The sequence below is a fragment of the Calonectris borealis genome, chromosome 1 (genome assembly GCF_964195595.1).
Source record: "Calonectris borealis chromosome 1, bCalBor7.hap1.2, whole genome shotgun sequence".
Lineage (NCBI taxonomy): Eukaryota > Metazoa > Chordata > Aves > Procellariiformes > Procellariidae > Calonectris > Calonectris borealis.
The window spans coordinates 25,981,670-25,996,656 of record NC_134312.1 but is presented as its reverse complement, the minus strand read 5'-3'; the positions used below and the strand labels follow the sequence as shown (position 1 = coordinate 25,996,656).

The following is a 14,987-nucleotide window of genomic DNA, read 5'->3' as shown; positions in this document are numbered from 1 at the left end:
TTCAACTTTCAGGGAGAAAGAATATACGAAATTGTAAAGGTGGGCTATTAAAGCATTTTGGTGGTGTTGAGGATTTTACAGATGCCATTACAAAATTAAATACATCCATAAGAGTGAGACCTTACTCAGGTAAATGTAGATCGTTTTCTCAAAGAGATTTATAGATAGCTCCTGTCAGTTAGAACTTCAAGACTGTTAGCAGATTGTGCTCTGAATCTTTTCATTTCCTCCGTCAGTATAAATCAAGAATTATTTCAGTTGAGGCAATGATGCTACACCTTCATAAGATGGATGAAAGGTGTTGGAAGTAGGTCCTGTGACCTTCCTGTCAATGGAAGGAGCTAAAATAAGGAAACGACAATTATTGAAGAACTGCTCTATTTATCATCAGAGGTGATTTTGCGCAGTTTTAGCTATGTTTAAGGTTCTGTGTTAACTTTTGGAAGTAGAACCTACCTAATAAAAGTCCTTCTGATCTATTTAATTATATTCTTTTTAAAGGTGAAAAGCGTTGAACATCTATTTTGCTAATCACATGTAGCTTCTTTTTTTAAATTTTTTATTATGCCAGTTTTGCAGTTTGTCTTCCTCCCTCTGACTTCTTTGCAGTAAGTCTGGTGTCCCACTTCTTAGCCACTAGCCATGTGCAGTTTTTCGTTCAGCTACCCTGTATAAACATTGTTTTTATCATACCATTTCAGTTTGTTTCACAAGCCCTAATTCTTCTCCAGTGAAGAGATTTGTGTCTTAATCTAAAAATATGACTTTCAAAATGTTTTACAGTGTATAAAAGCATTGACGAAGAGTAGAGATAGTAGATCAAGTAGGGCATAAAGACTGAGCTACCTCACTGTTTGAATGAGCATCACCCAAGACATTCACATTTAGGCACAAATTGGTGCATCTTGGTAGCCTTCAGTGGAGTTGGATTAGTTTGTGTGGTGGAAAAACTGAACCTGGGTAAATAGTCCTTTGTCCTTCTAAACAGTTTGTTGAGTGTCTGGGCAAGTACAACATGTATTTGAATAAAAATTTTAAAACCAATTTGCTAGTTCAAGCCACTTGTCTGGTAACCTGTCTCCGACAATAACGAGTAGCAAATGCGTAGGCAACTGCATTAAAATAGGGCAAATATGCAATGAGAATTTCCCAGTACAATCCTCCCAATTTCATCAGTCAACTTAGTGAGCCAAAAGTGGTGTCACTGTGTTTAAGAGGTGTTTTTGGATTTCTCCTTCACAGATTTTTTGAATCTTTTCTAAACCTGTGTAAGCTTCTGGTATTCAGAGTTTCCAGTTTCTGCAGTGTCAGTAATACAAGTGTATATAGCAGAGATCTTATGAGACACAATTTGTTTAAAACGAGAACTTTTGTATTTCTCAAAGAGAAAATCATCACATTTTTTCAGTGATCGCTTACATCCTTGCTGGCATCCCAAGAGTTCCTGTGCTCTTTCTTGGCCTAAGAACCACAGGTCGAGTCCTGCCCACCTAAATGGAAATTCCCATCAGTTTAAATACCAACACAGCCTTTATCTCCATGACTGTAATACATTGCCATTATCTTACACTAGATTAATGCTTATGACTTTAGAGTCTATCCTCTTTGGTCCCAAATTAGATTTTGGGACAGGAGGAAAACGTTGAGTGAGACGTAACTTCCCAGGACCAAACCGTGTTGGCAATCTGCATGCGTAGTTAAGAGTGCCAACCCCTACTGTACACACAGACCATCAGTGTCCCGTTTGTAGAAAATCTCACAAGCACAGACACTACCTAAATGTGTCCCAGTTCCCATAACTAAGTCATTCTGATGTCAGAATCTCGTAAATGCCGGCTCTGCCGCAGGTGCAGCTCGCAAGTTCAGGCTGAGCGGAGGTAAAACCATCAGGCGGTTGTCCTTTTGGCCTCTTGAGTCTAGCAGCTGATATCTCTTGACACTGCTGTGGCAAAAAGGACAGGCATAAAGGGCTGATAAAATTACAGCAGCCTGGTATAAATTACAGTGCCAGATTACGCCGGAGCTTGTATCCTGCATAGCAAAGCAGTATGTTGAGTCTAACATCCCCAAACGTACTTTGTGTCTTGGGCACTGTCTTCAGAATACCCTTCTTACCGAGGCTTAGGAGAGGGGTCTCTGGTGGATACTTGGGGCTTGTTGCTTCAGCATGTCTCAGAGGATTTTCCCCAACAGAATTCAGAGGTTTCAGGTCCCATTTCCACTTTTCTGACTCATTATCCTGGCACAGAGTGACAAATCAAGAGGGCTGTCCTCAAAGACATTTATTTCTGTTAATCTTTAAAGCCATTCATTTTGTTTACCTTTACATATGAATAAATACACATCGAAGATCTGAATGTTTCATTCACAGCAGTACATCAAAAGCAACTCAACCAAGGCCAGTAAGTGCAAAAGGAATACCAGACTCATGTCAGGAGGAAGAAAACCTGGTTATTTACACTTTTTAAACAGGAAAAAATATCTGCAAGATCTTATTACTCCCAGCACTATGCTTGAACCAGAAACCCGTCTTCTCCGTTTGCTCACCATGACTGAACATGAGACAAGGCCAGCCACAAATCGGTCCCACTACCCCTCATGAGCAGAGGGGGGAGAATTTGCCATCATTATTCCTGACTTCATGGGCCTTGGACACTGGGGTGAGCACTATTTGGGCAGAATATAAAAAGAAACAAATCTCTCGGCCTCAGACAGAAAACTTTGGCTTTGAAGGAGGGTAGAAAAAGAGAACAAAAAGCATCTAATAATATCTTGCATGTCTCCTTGACAGGCATAGAAAGATAACCATAAAACTGGTTAAAACATGATCCTGCACCTGAGCTGCCTTGTTCTATGAATAAATCAACAATCTATGGAAACATGTTCAAAAGCTTCCTGGAAGCAGAAGAGAACATTAAGGATTTTTTACTTCATAAAGCAGCACCTCAACCAGTAAAATTCAAACTATTTTGGGCACTGGCTGAAGATGTCAGTCAGTGTCACAAGAGTCATGCTGACTGTCAAGCTGATCAAGCTCAAGTATCAGTATCATAGATTTACATATAAACCCACAAATTTGACATCAGTTTTGCCTTCTCTTTTGTGAAGATGTTCTCATTATTACTATATTCATTTAAAATAAATGTAAGGAATTTAAATACACTATTTAAACAGAAGTACCTGCTGTCATATACCATGAGCAAAAGGGATGTCAATTTGTTAACTCTAAATAAAATAAAATAAAATTAAATTAAATAAATAAAATTAAAATAAAGTAATTTCCTTCCAGCTGGTCTCTACAGTGTTAGCTGGTCAACACTGACTGTTTACACAGCAAAGCTTTATAGGATGCATGGTTGTGTTTTGCTAGGGCAGTTTACACAAGTAGCTCAAGGGAAGAATTGCTGCAGCCACTCGTCCTCATACATGCACACGCAGCTTTTCTCTGACACCCGTGCTAGCTATGATTCCTCAATTGCTTTCTTCCCTAGATGAAATTTGCTTTCCTTCCCCAATTTTGCCACATATTTGTAGTGAAAAGAGGCAAGACCAAAACCACTGACAATTCCTGCAGATGTGAGAAGGCGCATGGCTGTGAGTGTGCTGTCAAGGGGCTGTGGGAGCACAACGGATGAATAGCAGAGAAAAGAAGGTATATGAACTGTTCACATCTCCTGGCATTTATAAAGACTTTCCGTAAGATTTACGGGGTCTATAAGTGTGTAATGCACCAAAAAAGTGAACCTTGCCCCTTTTTTTCTTGTTCATTGAAGCTATCACTCCTTGTCCATCAGACCTCCATGTGGAATTTAAAAAGTGGTGGGACGCTCTCACGCCCAAACCCTGCTTAGTTAGCATATGAATGCTCAACTAATTGTTTGAAGTAACAATTAGGAGGACAATGGATAAAGGAGGAAACTGGAGACAGCAGCTAACACCTGTGAATCAGAACTTAAGCAGCTTTCTTTTACATAATTAATTAAAGAAGCAGGCACAATGCACACTGACTTGAAAATGTGGTCCAAAGACAATGCTGGTGCATGTAAATCCCTTTTCAGTGCCATTACTTACATGTAAGTTTTGATCTTTTTGTAAAAATCTTAATCATGAGTGAATGTTGCAAAGTGTTGCAAGGGGTTTTTTTTTGGTGGGGTGGGAGAAAGGGAAGAGAAAAACATTTAAGGGCAATCGCAATTTCATGGAGGAGGCAGAAGTCCTAATGAAGTTATTAAAACGTACGGACTTCAGACAGATAGGTAGCAGAAAGTCATTGTAAGACACAGAACATTTCTAACCTTGCAAATAGCAATTCTGATTTAACATCCTGTAATCAGCACTACATACTTTTCTGCATTAAAGAAAAAGAAATGGGTGCTATGAAACTGTTTCATTAAATTGTATTTATTGCAGAATGTGAACAGAATTCTATGACGCTTTCTCAAGGAAGCAATCCATATGTGTGCTCAATGTGCTCATATGCAATTATGTCTTAAATAGGTTATATTGTGCTTCTCTAGAACAGTATTTAATGAAGCTAGTTAACATTATGACTCTTGAAATGACAGTCTCAAAAAACCTATATCTGCAATTTACATATATTAATAAGTATTAGGGAGCATAGTCGTCTATTTGCACACATCAGTAGTGTTGCTAGAGTTGTACTGGCATAAAAAGGATAACGGTGAAGGTTATTCAGTAGTCAGAATAAATCAATATTTATACAGTTAGATATTTCTCTCTGGAGAAATACGTCATTAAAAAGTGTCTAATATCTAGCCTTCCCTCTCCATAAAGTTTATGGAGATACAAGTAGCTTCACATACTTCAGCTATAATACTGCTGATGATAGCACACAGTGAAATGACATTTAAGAATGTTTTGTTCACTATCTTTAAATGGTATCACTAGCATGAAGTTAGAGAAAATGTGTAAAGTCCTGACCACGCTGAAGCGAAAGTTTAATTCACATTGACTTCCAAGTAATCTAGATTGGTTCTTTCTAAAGGACATCTGTGCTGGTTTTGGCTGGGATAGATTTAATTTTCTTCATAGTAGCTAGTATGGGGCTATGTTTGGGATTTGTGCTGAAACCGGCGTTGATAACACAGGGATGTTTTCGTTACTGCTGAGCAGTGCTGACACAGGGTCAAGGCCTTTTCTGCTCCTCACCCCACCCCACCAGCGAGTAGGCTGGGGGTGCACAAGAAGTCGGGAGGGGACACAGCTGGGACAGCTGACCCCAACTGACCAAAGGGATATTCCATACCATATGATGTCATGCTCAACATATAAAGCTGGGGGAAGAAGAAGGAAGGGGGGACGTTCGGAGTGATGGCGTTTGTCTTCCCAAGTAACCGTTACGCGTGATGGAGCCCTGCTTTCCTGGAGATGGCTGAACACCTGCCTGCCGGTGGGAAAGAGTGAATGAATTCCTTGTTTTGCGTTGCTTGTGTGTGCGGCTTTTGCTTTCCCTATTAAACTGTCTTTATCTCAACCCACGAGTTTTCTCACTTTTACCCTTCCGATTCTCTTCCTCATCCCACCGGGGGCAGTGAGCGAGCGGCTGCGTGGGTCTTAAATGCTGGCTGGGGTTAAACCACAACAACGTCACAGAATATGGTTTCTTCAAGGGTGATGTATTCATTTTAAAAGAGAAAGCATGGTTGTAATGAAAAATGGAAAGAAAGAAAGAGAGAAAGAAAGAAAGAAAGAAAGAGAGAAAGAAGGAAAGAAAGAAAGAGGAAGGAAGGGAAGGAAGGAAGAAAAAAAGAAGGAAAGAAAGGAAGGAAAGAAGGAAGGAAGGAAGGAAAAGAAAGAAGGAACATAAAAATGTGGGTGGAACATAAAGACAATAGACATAATGTGAACATAAAGAAAGAAAACTGGGTGGAATGAAGTTTGGGGAGAATAAACCATTAGTCCTATCAGTATACATATGTCAAGTCTTAAGCTAAGAGTTAAAAATTGAATAACAAATTACATTCAGATACACTGAAATGCACTTTTGTTTCCTTTGATTGTGTCCTTTATATGTTACAATGTTGATCGTATTTATATTCTGTTTAACCAATACTTACCATTCGAGGTCCAAGATAAGGACAAAGTAAACAATTCATCAGTAATTAAAACAGTGATTATCTTGTTGGAGGGTGGTGTGTCATCTACACTTAATGTTCCTGTTAGGCTTGTGGTTTTTATATTGTAAATTCATTGCTATTTTGCAGATTTGGTGTACGGATACTATAGGCAACAGCGGAAATTGATTGAAGAGATTGATTGGTCATATACAGGTAAGCAAAACTGTCTATTGGAGAACTTATTTTGCTTCGATGTTTTCATATTCATTGTTATAACTTCAAGAGCCTGTTATGTCTGTATACCACTTTCCATATGCCTAAACAATTGCTGAAGTAAAAATGTAGGAAATGGAGTCTGAAAAATGGCAGGAATATTACAACAGGAGAGATTATTTTCATTCTTACATCTGTTACTTTTGGAAAGAGGAAGTTCTTATCTTTAAAACCTTAACCCTGAGACATGACTGACTTGATGAAGGCTGGGCCAATAAATTGTTCGATGCTCTTTTATCGTCTGAATATTACTGGGTTTTAAGTTTGAAAAGCAGATAGAAAGGCTGAAACAAGGCACAGCATGTTATGTGGGTAGAAACATACCCATATACTGCATATGAACTTCTGCACTTTGCCTCTGAGCCCCTGAGCATCCTTTCCAGCTCCCACCCTGATTCTACTAAAAAAAATCAGTCATTTGGGCTCCCTCATTTGCATAAGTAAGAAAGGTGTACACTTAAATTCTGCACACCCTTTGCCTCGTTACAGAAAGACTATGGGAAATTCACAATTTGCCTCCTAGATTCTTCTGTAAAAGTCAACCCACTTTCAGCAATATTGAAAAGGTAATTTTGTCCTAAATGATAGGTGTATTTTACCCAGAATGTAAGAAGTGACTTCCTGAGGATGTGCATAGACTCTTACATTTTTAATGATTTACGTTACTGTTTCAAAAAACACCAATTTATGAAAAGAAATAAGGACTGTCAAATTTCAGTGTTTCATATATTTGGTTCAAAATATGTTCTTGTAGTTAAAGAAAGTTACACCATTCTTTTTCTTTCTCTCACTCTCTTTCTTATTTTCGAGACAGTTTTTATCTTCCAGGGTAAAACATATCTAACAAGTTTTGAGCCCAGAGAGAATTGAAACAGGCGAGTCATAAACCCTTCAAAATGAGATTTATAATGAAAACTCCCACTTACACACATTGTACTGCAAAATCCAAGCATAAGATCAATCAATACAATATTTCATGTTCAAAATCCATCCATTTTTTAATATTGCAGTTAGGGGAATGCAGGGATAAGCCTCCAGGATTACAGGTGACCAGAGGGCAATTTATGAGTTTACTTTAAAGAATAGTGAATGGGTTTTGCATAGGATATCGGAGGATAGAGCTCCTCCCTAGCCTGCACAGAGCACCCACCCGCTGTGCAGCTGCTGCAGCGGCCACATGTCACGTTTATTGGGTATTTTGGATGGCAAAACAGTGCAGACATTGCAAGCCAGAGGATTCAGACCTGTTGGTTCTCTCCCTTAACATGTAAGGTACCTACGTGTAGTCATTTCACTTCATGTGCCTTGCTGTAGTGACTCTACTGTTGGCACAGCCTTCCTCCCTGTTCAGACCTACATAGTTCAGGTGCATGGGGTGCATCGGGTGGCCGAATGTGAGAGGAGCCCCACTCAGCAGAGTGCGCCCTGACTGGCAGCACCCTGCCCCCGCAGCACCCTGCCCCCGCAGCACCCTGCCCCCGCAGCCTCCTGCCCCAGCAGCCTCCTGCCCCCGCAGCCTCCTGCCCCCGCAGCACACCGGCCCCACAGCACCCCGCCCCCGCAGCACCCCGCCCCCGCAGCACCCTGTCCCCGCAGCCTCCTGCCCCAGCAGCCTCCTGCCCCGCAGCACCCTGCCCCGGCAGCCTCCTGCCCCGGCAGCACCCTGCCCCGGCAGCACCCTGCCCCTGCAACACCCTGCCCCTGCAACACCCTGCCCGTGCAGCACCCTGCCCCAGCAGCACCCTGTCCCCGCACACCTTGTCCCCGCACACCTTGTCCCCGCAGCACCTTGTCCCTATAGCCTCCTGCCCCAGCAGCACTCTGCCCCAGCAGCCTCCTGCCCCCGCAACACCCTGCCCCAGCAGCCTCCTGCCCCAGCAGCCTCCTGTCCCCGCAGCCTCCTGCCCCAGCAGCACCCTGTCCCTGCAGCCTCCTGCCCCCGCAGCCTCCTGCCCCCGCAGCGCCCTGCCCCGGCAGCGCCCTGCCCCTGCCCCTGGTCCTGCCGCCTCACCAGGCCCTCTGCCGCGCGGGCTCAGTGTGCCCCCAGCACTCAACGCATCCAGCTCCAGGCGTGGTCGGACATGGATTTTCAAAGCTTTTGGGGGGCTGTATGTACATCAGGTACTCCATGTCCAGGGCTGCCAACTGTATTGCGAGCCGTGTGGTATGTGGTGCTTTCCTGAAATACCAGGTAATTGGTTCGTGGCATGAAGGGAATACACAAATTCAGCTTTCACTTAAAAAAACACAGTCTTCCTGAATGTGAAGAAAAATTACAAATTTTGACGTTGTGAGTGGAGGCACAGAAGTCTAGAGGCTTTGATTTTGATCTCATTTATTTATGATTATTTATTTATTTATTTTAATCTCATCATTTCATTCCTGGGGCAAGCGATATCAAGTACTGTGTGCATAACTACTATACCTAGCTCAGACTTATGGTTTTGAGGCATAGACCAACATGCACATTTCTGAATAGATGACCTGTGCTTTGTCAGTTTATCCTTTCCTCAGATACCAGTTATATTCTTCTGTTTTATAACCCATTCACTGAAAGACCTGAAAAATTAGCCTCTGTGTGCCAATGAAGTGTTATGAGTGGGCCTTGGGATCCTGCAAGCACGGAGTTTAATCCACCATAACTAAGAAAAATGTAACTGGCTTGGTAAACTAATCTGAGTTTGAGCAGATGTAATTCTCTATATCAAATAAGAGATTTCAGATATGTTAGCCACAGTGGGTCAATGCACTTCTTTACTGGGATGGTGCTGTGAGATGAAAGTAAAATGGAACTAGAGGAATAACTTGAATCTTACCTGCTGAAATCATGCAATATCTGAGGGTGAATTTTCATAATAAAGCAATTTTGCATACTGTAATTTATGTGACTCATCATCAGATTTTGACTCTTGGGTAAATGTCTAATGAAGGCATAAATGTTACTGGAAACATTTTGTAATACTTCTAAGGGCTCTGCTTTAAGCCATAGTCAAATCCTGCATTTGCAAGCATGAATTTAGTTTTTTTGTGTTCTGACTTTGCATATATTTGCATAAACAAACACAGTGTTAAAGAAGTGGAAAGTGCAAGTGCACGTTACAGATGCATCCATTTTTTTCAGGAATAAGTGGTTCTTGAAGCTAGTTCTTTAGTAAAATGACTTTATTTTAACAACCGTTCATTGTATTTTTCATTAAAACAGTGATAGAAATAAAAATTTTATAACAACATTAATATTTTCAAATGATGTCATATACCGAAAGTGAATCCAACCATTTTTGTTGTAGCAAAACCAAGTCTACTGAGAAAGTTCATTGCCTCAAATCAGTTACATACTAATTGATGACCAAAGATTGTATAGACATTATTTAGCTGCACCACTAAGGTTAGGCAATCTCATATTATTTGAAACCATAAAGCGAGCAATATGAGCTTCAATTATTTCTCTGTCATACAGATGAAAGATTAATTTTTATTGATGCTTTGTTTATCTGCATTGTTTTTGCCAGAAGGAATGATATAATGCTGTTTTCTGGGTTTTTTTTTTTAACATGGCTGGTTGATAGTCCATGAAAACTCCAAGTCTGAATGTTCACATGTAGAATTATCAAATGATGCCACAAAGATTTTTTTTTTCCAGTGAAATTTCTTTCTGTTAGGTTTTTACTCTTGGGATTCAGGTTCTTGTTCACAACAAACAAGTTATGTGGTTTAGGGGAAAAAAACAGACCCAGATTCTGCTAAAAGCAAGAAATTCTAAACAGCCTTCCAGGAATTAAAAAAGCTGAGGGTTTTTAAAAATTGAATTTACTATGTAAATGAATAGCACAGCCAGTTCAGCGTTCTTTGTCTCATCACTCAGGGGTATTAAGTTCAGTTTGTGCTGCCATTCATTATGTGGTACACTGATACGCAATTGCCTTATAAATACTGGCAACTCTGATCTTGAGCAAAAGGTGATTTTAGTATAAACTCTTGGGTCTCTGGGTATTCAAAGAACAATTTTGTTGTTTGCAAGCAGAATGTGAATCGTATTTCCCTTTCCTCTGGGGGGAAGATTCATGGATCACAGAATCACAGAATAATTTAGGATTGAAGGGGCCCTTGGAGATCATCTGGTCCAACCCCCTGCTCAAAGCAGAGCGAACTTCAAAGCTGAAGCAGGTTGTTCAGACCTTGTCCAGCAGAGTTTTGAACATTTCCAAGGAGGGAGATGCTGCAGCCTGGGCAGTGTGTTCCACTGTCATTTTGAAGAATTTTTTTCATTTACCCAACTGCAATTTCTCTTATTGCAACTTGTGACCATTGCCTCTTGCCCTTTCCCTGTGCGCTGCTCTGTGCCTTCACATAGCGGTAGACTTCAGCTAGGTTCCCCCTCTCTTCTCCAGCCTCAGCAAACTCAGGTTCCTCAGCCTCTCCTCGTACGTGAAGTGCTCCAACCCCCTGATCATCCCAGTGGCCCTTAGTTTGTTAATATCCGTCTCATACTGGGCTGGGGAGGAAGTCGAAACTGGACTCCGCAGTCTTGATGTCACCTCACTCCTGTGCAGTAGAGGGAAATAGTCACTGCCCATGTCCTGCTGGCTGCACTCTTGCTAATGTAGCCCTGGACTTTCTTGGTCTTCCTGGCTGCAAGGGCACACTGCTGACTCACACACAACTCAGGATAATTAATTATGATCTTTTCAGATAATTTTTAATATCTGGTCTATCTCAGTAGTAAAACTTGGCAGTATGTTGGTGATGCTCTTCTGGCCCTTGCACCAATACTTTCCACAATAACAACAGCTATATGTGATGGCTTGTTGGTTTTGCTCCCATGTTGAACATTGAACTAATCTTGTTAAGCTTAAAATTGTTATCATTCTATGTCTGATTCAACACCCCCTAGAGATATCCCCCTATTTTATCATTCCCCATTACTATCACTACACAGACAAAACCTTAGTTGTCAGTGGAAAAGCTGGTTTTGCCACCCCAAGTCCTGGAAATTTGTACTGATGGCTTCAACTATTGATGCCTGTAATTTGGCTCAGAAATGAAGATGGCCTTACTTTCAGTGGTATTGAGAAAGTGTAATTCTCTTTCTTGCCCAAACAAGATCTAATGTTTTAATTTCAAATGTTGTTCTATCATCTTTGAGTACTGAGGAGATTCTCCTGCAAAGTCACTGCTTGTAAAGTTTATGGGAAAGTAGGTTGTTGCTTATATCTGTAATAATTTACAGGAGTATTTTGCTTTTTGCTCAGCCTAAAAAGTGAGCAAGGATCTTCACTATCTCAGCTCAAGAAAATGACTTTGACATTGGTAGCTAATTCTACTTATTTTGTGAAACGTCTCCTGCTTCTGTTACCCCACAATTTGATCCTGGTAAACTGCAAAGTTTCAGGCTCTCCCCTCATCCTCACCCTGTCTCCCTATTCAGCAGCCATCTGCCGGGAGGACGGACACGGCCAGGCATATGGGCGTTGCTTTCTGCCCTGCAGCTGCCGTGGAGAAGCAGCTCTGCTGGGGAGGGTTTGTGTGAGTGTGGGCACCCGTGCACGCTCCTTATGAGACAAAGGGAGCTAGAGGGTAGCGGTGCGGGGTCTGGGTCCTACCCATTGCAGGCCAGGGTGCAGTATGATAGAGGAGCCATTTCGTGAGCCAAATCCTGACAATCCGGCAGTGTGGGAGAGCGGGAGGCACCAGCAGGAGCCTGCTGGAGGTGGGATCCAGGCGCTGCTTGCTGAACTGACTGATTTAATAGACAGTTCTACCAGACCAAGCTGAAATGTCTCCAAGAGAGCCCTGGCCAAAAGCTGATGAAACCTCCTGCCTTCACTGGATGGATAAAACCGTGCTCTGGGGAGATGATGTATACCAAATTAAATTCACCTTTTTTCTTGCTAGCTAACTAGCATGGCAGTATCAGCATAACTTTGTGAGAAGATCTGGTCTTTTTATCACCTTCTCTGAAATAAATCACTTTGTGTTTTATATTCACCAATTAAAATCATGACTGATGTGCTGTATCTGTTGTGAGTAATAAAGAAAAGCCTATACTCTTGGGTCCTGTGGGTTCCTTCTGTAAAGGATGCAGCATAAAAAATCAAAATAACATGCATTCTTTTATTAACTCGTATAAAAATAGCTCTGCAGAGGGTCTTGTCTTTTTTAGTAGACCTTATGCCTCAGAGGCTGTCATACCTTTTCTTGCATGATAGCTCATTACATGTATTTACATCCCCCAGATCACACAGTCACTCATGGTTCCAGTGTTTTGTCACTAAATTCACAAGCTCATTAATTAAAAAGCCTATGACATTATTATGGTTTTGGGAAGGCTGATGATTCAGCAACAGAAATTACAGTGTTACGCATCTGTTCACATCAAAGAGACAAGGTGTCCTCAAGTGGGAAGCTACATGCTGGCATTGCTGGCCATAGAGAAATCCCCTTTAAGATATCTCAGTGTACTGAATCAACAACACAAACCATGTTATTCAACACAAATGAGATATCTATTCAGTATATTTGTCATCAGACTTTTGAATTCATATGAAGTGATACGGTTCGGAAGAGTCTGTTTCAAACATCCTTTCTTTTCAATCAGGAGAGTTTGATCTTTGAGCAGTAGAAGGCTACTAGCAGCAAAGTGCAATTTAATTAGCTTTGATTCAGTCAACATTTGTAGGATAAGCTGAGCGGAAAACTGCTACGAGGGTTTTTTTTGGAGGGGAGGTAAGAGGATCGGACCCCATATTCAAGGACCTTTCAAAGTTGGATGCTTATAGGACAGGTATGAAGAACCACATGTTGGTATTCATATTTGGCTCCTCACTGGTAAAATTATAGCATTTTTCTGTCAATAAAGATTTAAGTGAACTGTTTGCCAGAGTTTCCTGATAAGGAACTCTGATAAGACTGGTTCCTTCCCCCATTTCACTCCTTAAATGCTATAAGCGAAGGAAACAGCTGGGTCATTTTCAGAAACTGCACAGCATCTCATTCTGAGCATCAACTACATTATTCAAATGCAGGAGGGTTGGTTTCTGAAGTGTAGAAATCAAAGCGTGAGTATTTGCATAGTGTGGCACTGCTGTTTTGATAAGGTCTGGCCAGGGGTCAGAAAGATGTAGAGACTGCCCATTAAGCAAATGCATTCGGATATTAAAAGCTTTTTCAGGAGTGCTGTCTTTGGGAATACACCAAAGTAAAATGAAAAAAGCAGATTGTGGATATCTCACAGTAGACTACAGCCTCTGGTTAAGCCTCTTGGCCCTTCAAAACGATCATAAAAGTATCCTCATGTATGTACTACTGAATGATTTTTCATTTACAAGTGCATTCAATCTGTGCTGCCGTGGGAAGAATATGTTCTTGAGGACTACTTGCTTATAAAATGCACAGGTATTACTTTGAGATCATCATCCCCTCCATATCAATATGATTTGTGGATTTGTGAAGTTTAGACCCCAGCAAATAATTCTCCCATTGCTTATGTTTACAGAAGGCCTTGCTTTACTGACCTGCTACAGCCTATTTGTTCAGGACTTTCTTACGGAGATTTTTATTCAAAGGCTATTCTGCTGTATTTATAACAGGTTTTGGTTTTTCAAATCCCAGTCATTTCAGTATGCACAATTTGCTAATGTACTGGAATAAGGGCAATAACTAATTCTGTGCAACGTACTCACAAATTTGAAGCCATTCATGACCTTGCTGTAACTCATTAATTCAACAGAAAACAAACCTTTCTAGATAGTTTTTCCATGGGTCAATAAGGGTTAAAGCAGTCCTCCAAAAGGCATGGTTAGACAAGTCTTCGTGGCTAGGAGCAGAGAGAGAAGGAAGATGAAGGGTAAGAGGAAGGATCCTGAGAAGGAGGGGGCAGGAGGAGCGTGGCCTCCCTCTTTGACAGCAGAACGCTCGCATGAAGGCTCAGGTGCCCCTGGAGCCACAACCACCACAAGCTGATGAGGGATGTGTGCTTGGTGTTTTCCAACTGCGCCTGACGTAGGTAAGCAGAGCATAGGAGGGGCAGCACATACTATTTCAATTTCTAAATTTTGAATGCTAAGTTACTGCAAATTACTGTAAATGAACTTTAACCACGTTTTCATGGTGGACTTGGGAATTCCATTTTCAGATGTTATCATGTGACTTTTTTCCCACAAAATAATGATTTTTCTAAAACTTTTCAAATTGAGAAAAAAGGGAAACCCATCAGCAGTTTTGTTTTAGATGAATCAGCATTTGCTGAAAAAACAACTAAATCACTGAAAAATCCTGACCTTTCTAAAATTAACTTGTAGAAATGGCACATCCAGTTCCATAGGTCTGCCCCTGTCAAGTGTAAAGAATGTCACCTTCTCATTTCAGAGGTAAAAGTAAGCTTCTGCTTGTCTTCAGCTGCATGTTAGAGCCAGCCCAGGTTGTAGCTTGGCAGCTGGACCCCGTGCTCTCTTGGGAGGTATTAGCACGGTTGTTGCATTTCTTTCCACCTCCTCACTGTTACGTAGGCCAGGAGGTTGTGCAGCTGTCAGCAATAGCTAGTTCGGTCTGCAGGCTTGCTCGAAGTAGTAGTAATTAATGACAAAGAGGGTAAATTAGCAAGGGACAGAAATCATTTTTATTTGTAAACAGAATACTTTC

The 14,987-nt window shown here is 41.3% G+C and overlaps 1 protein-coding gene across 3 annotated transcripts in view; it reads left to right on the top strand.

Annotated features, from left to right (window-relative positions):
• The window catches only part of PTPRZ1 (protein tyrosine phosphatase receptor type Z1), a 140,664-nt gene that overhangs the window by 35,093 nt on the left and 90,584 nt on the right, over window positions 1–14,987 (top strand). For all 3 annotated transcript variants that reach the window (XM_075146895.1, XM_075146886.1, XM_075146875.1), the window contains exon 2: window positions 6,225–6,290. In XM_075146895.1, the coding sequence (XP_075002996.1) occupies window positions 6,225–6,290 (66 nt within the window). The remainder of the gene's footprint in view (window positions 1–6,224; window positions 6,291–14,987) is intronic.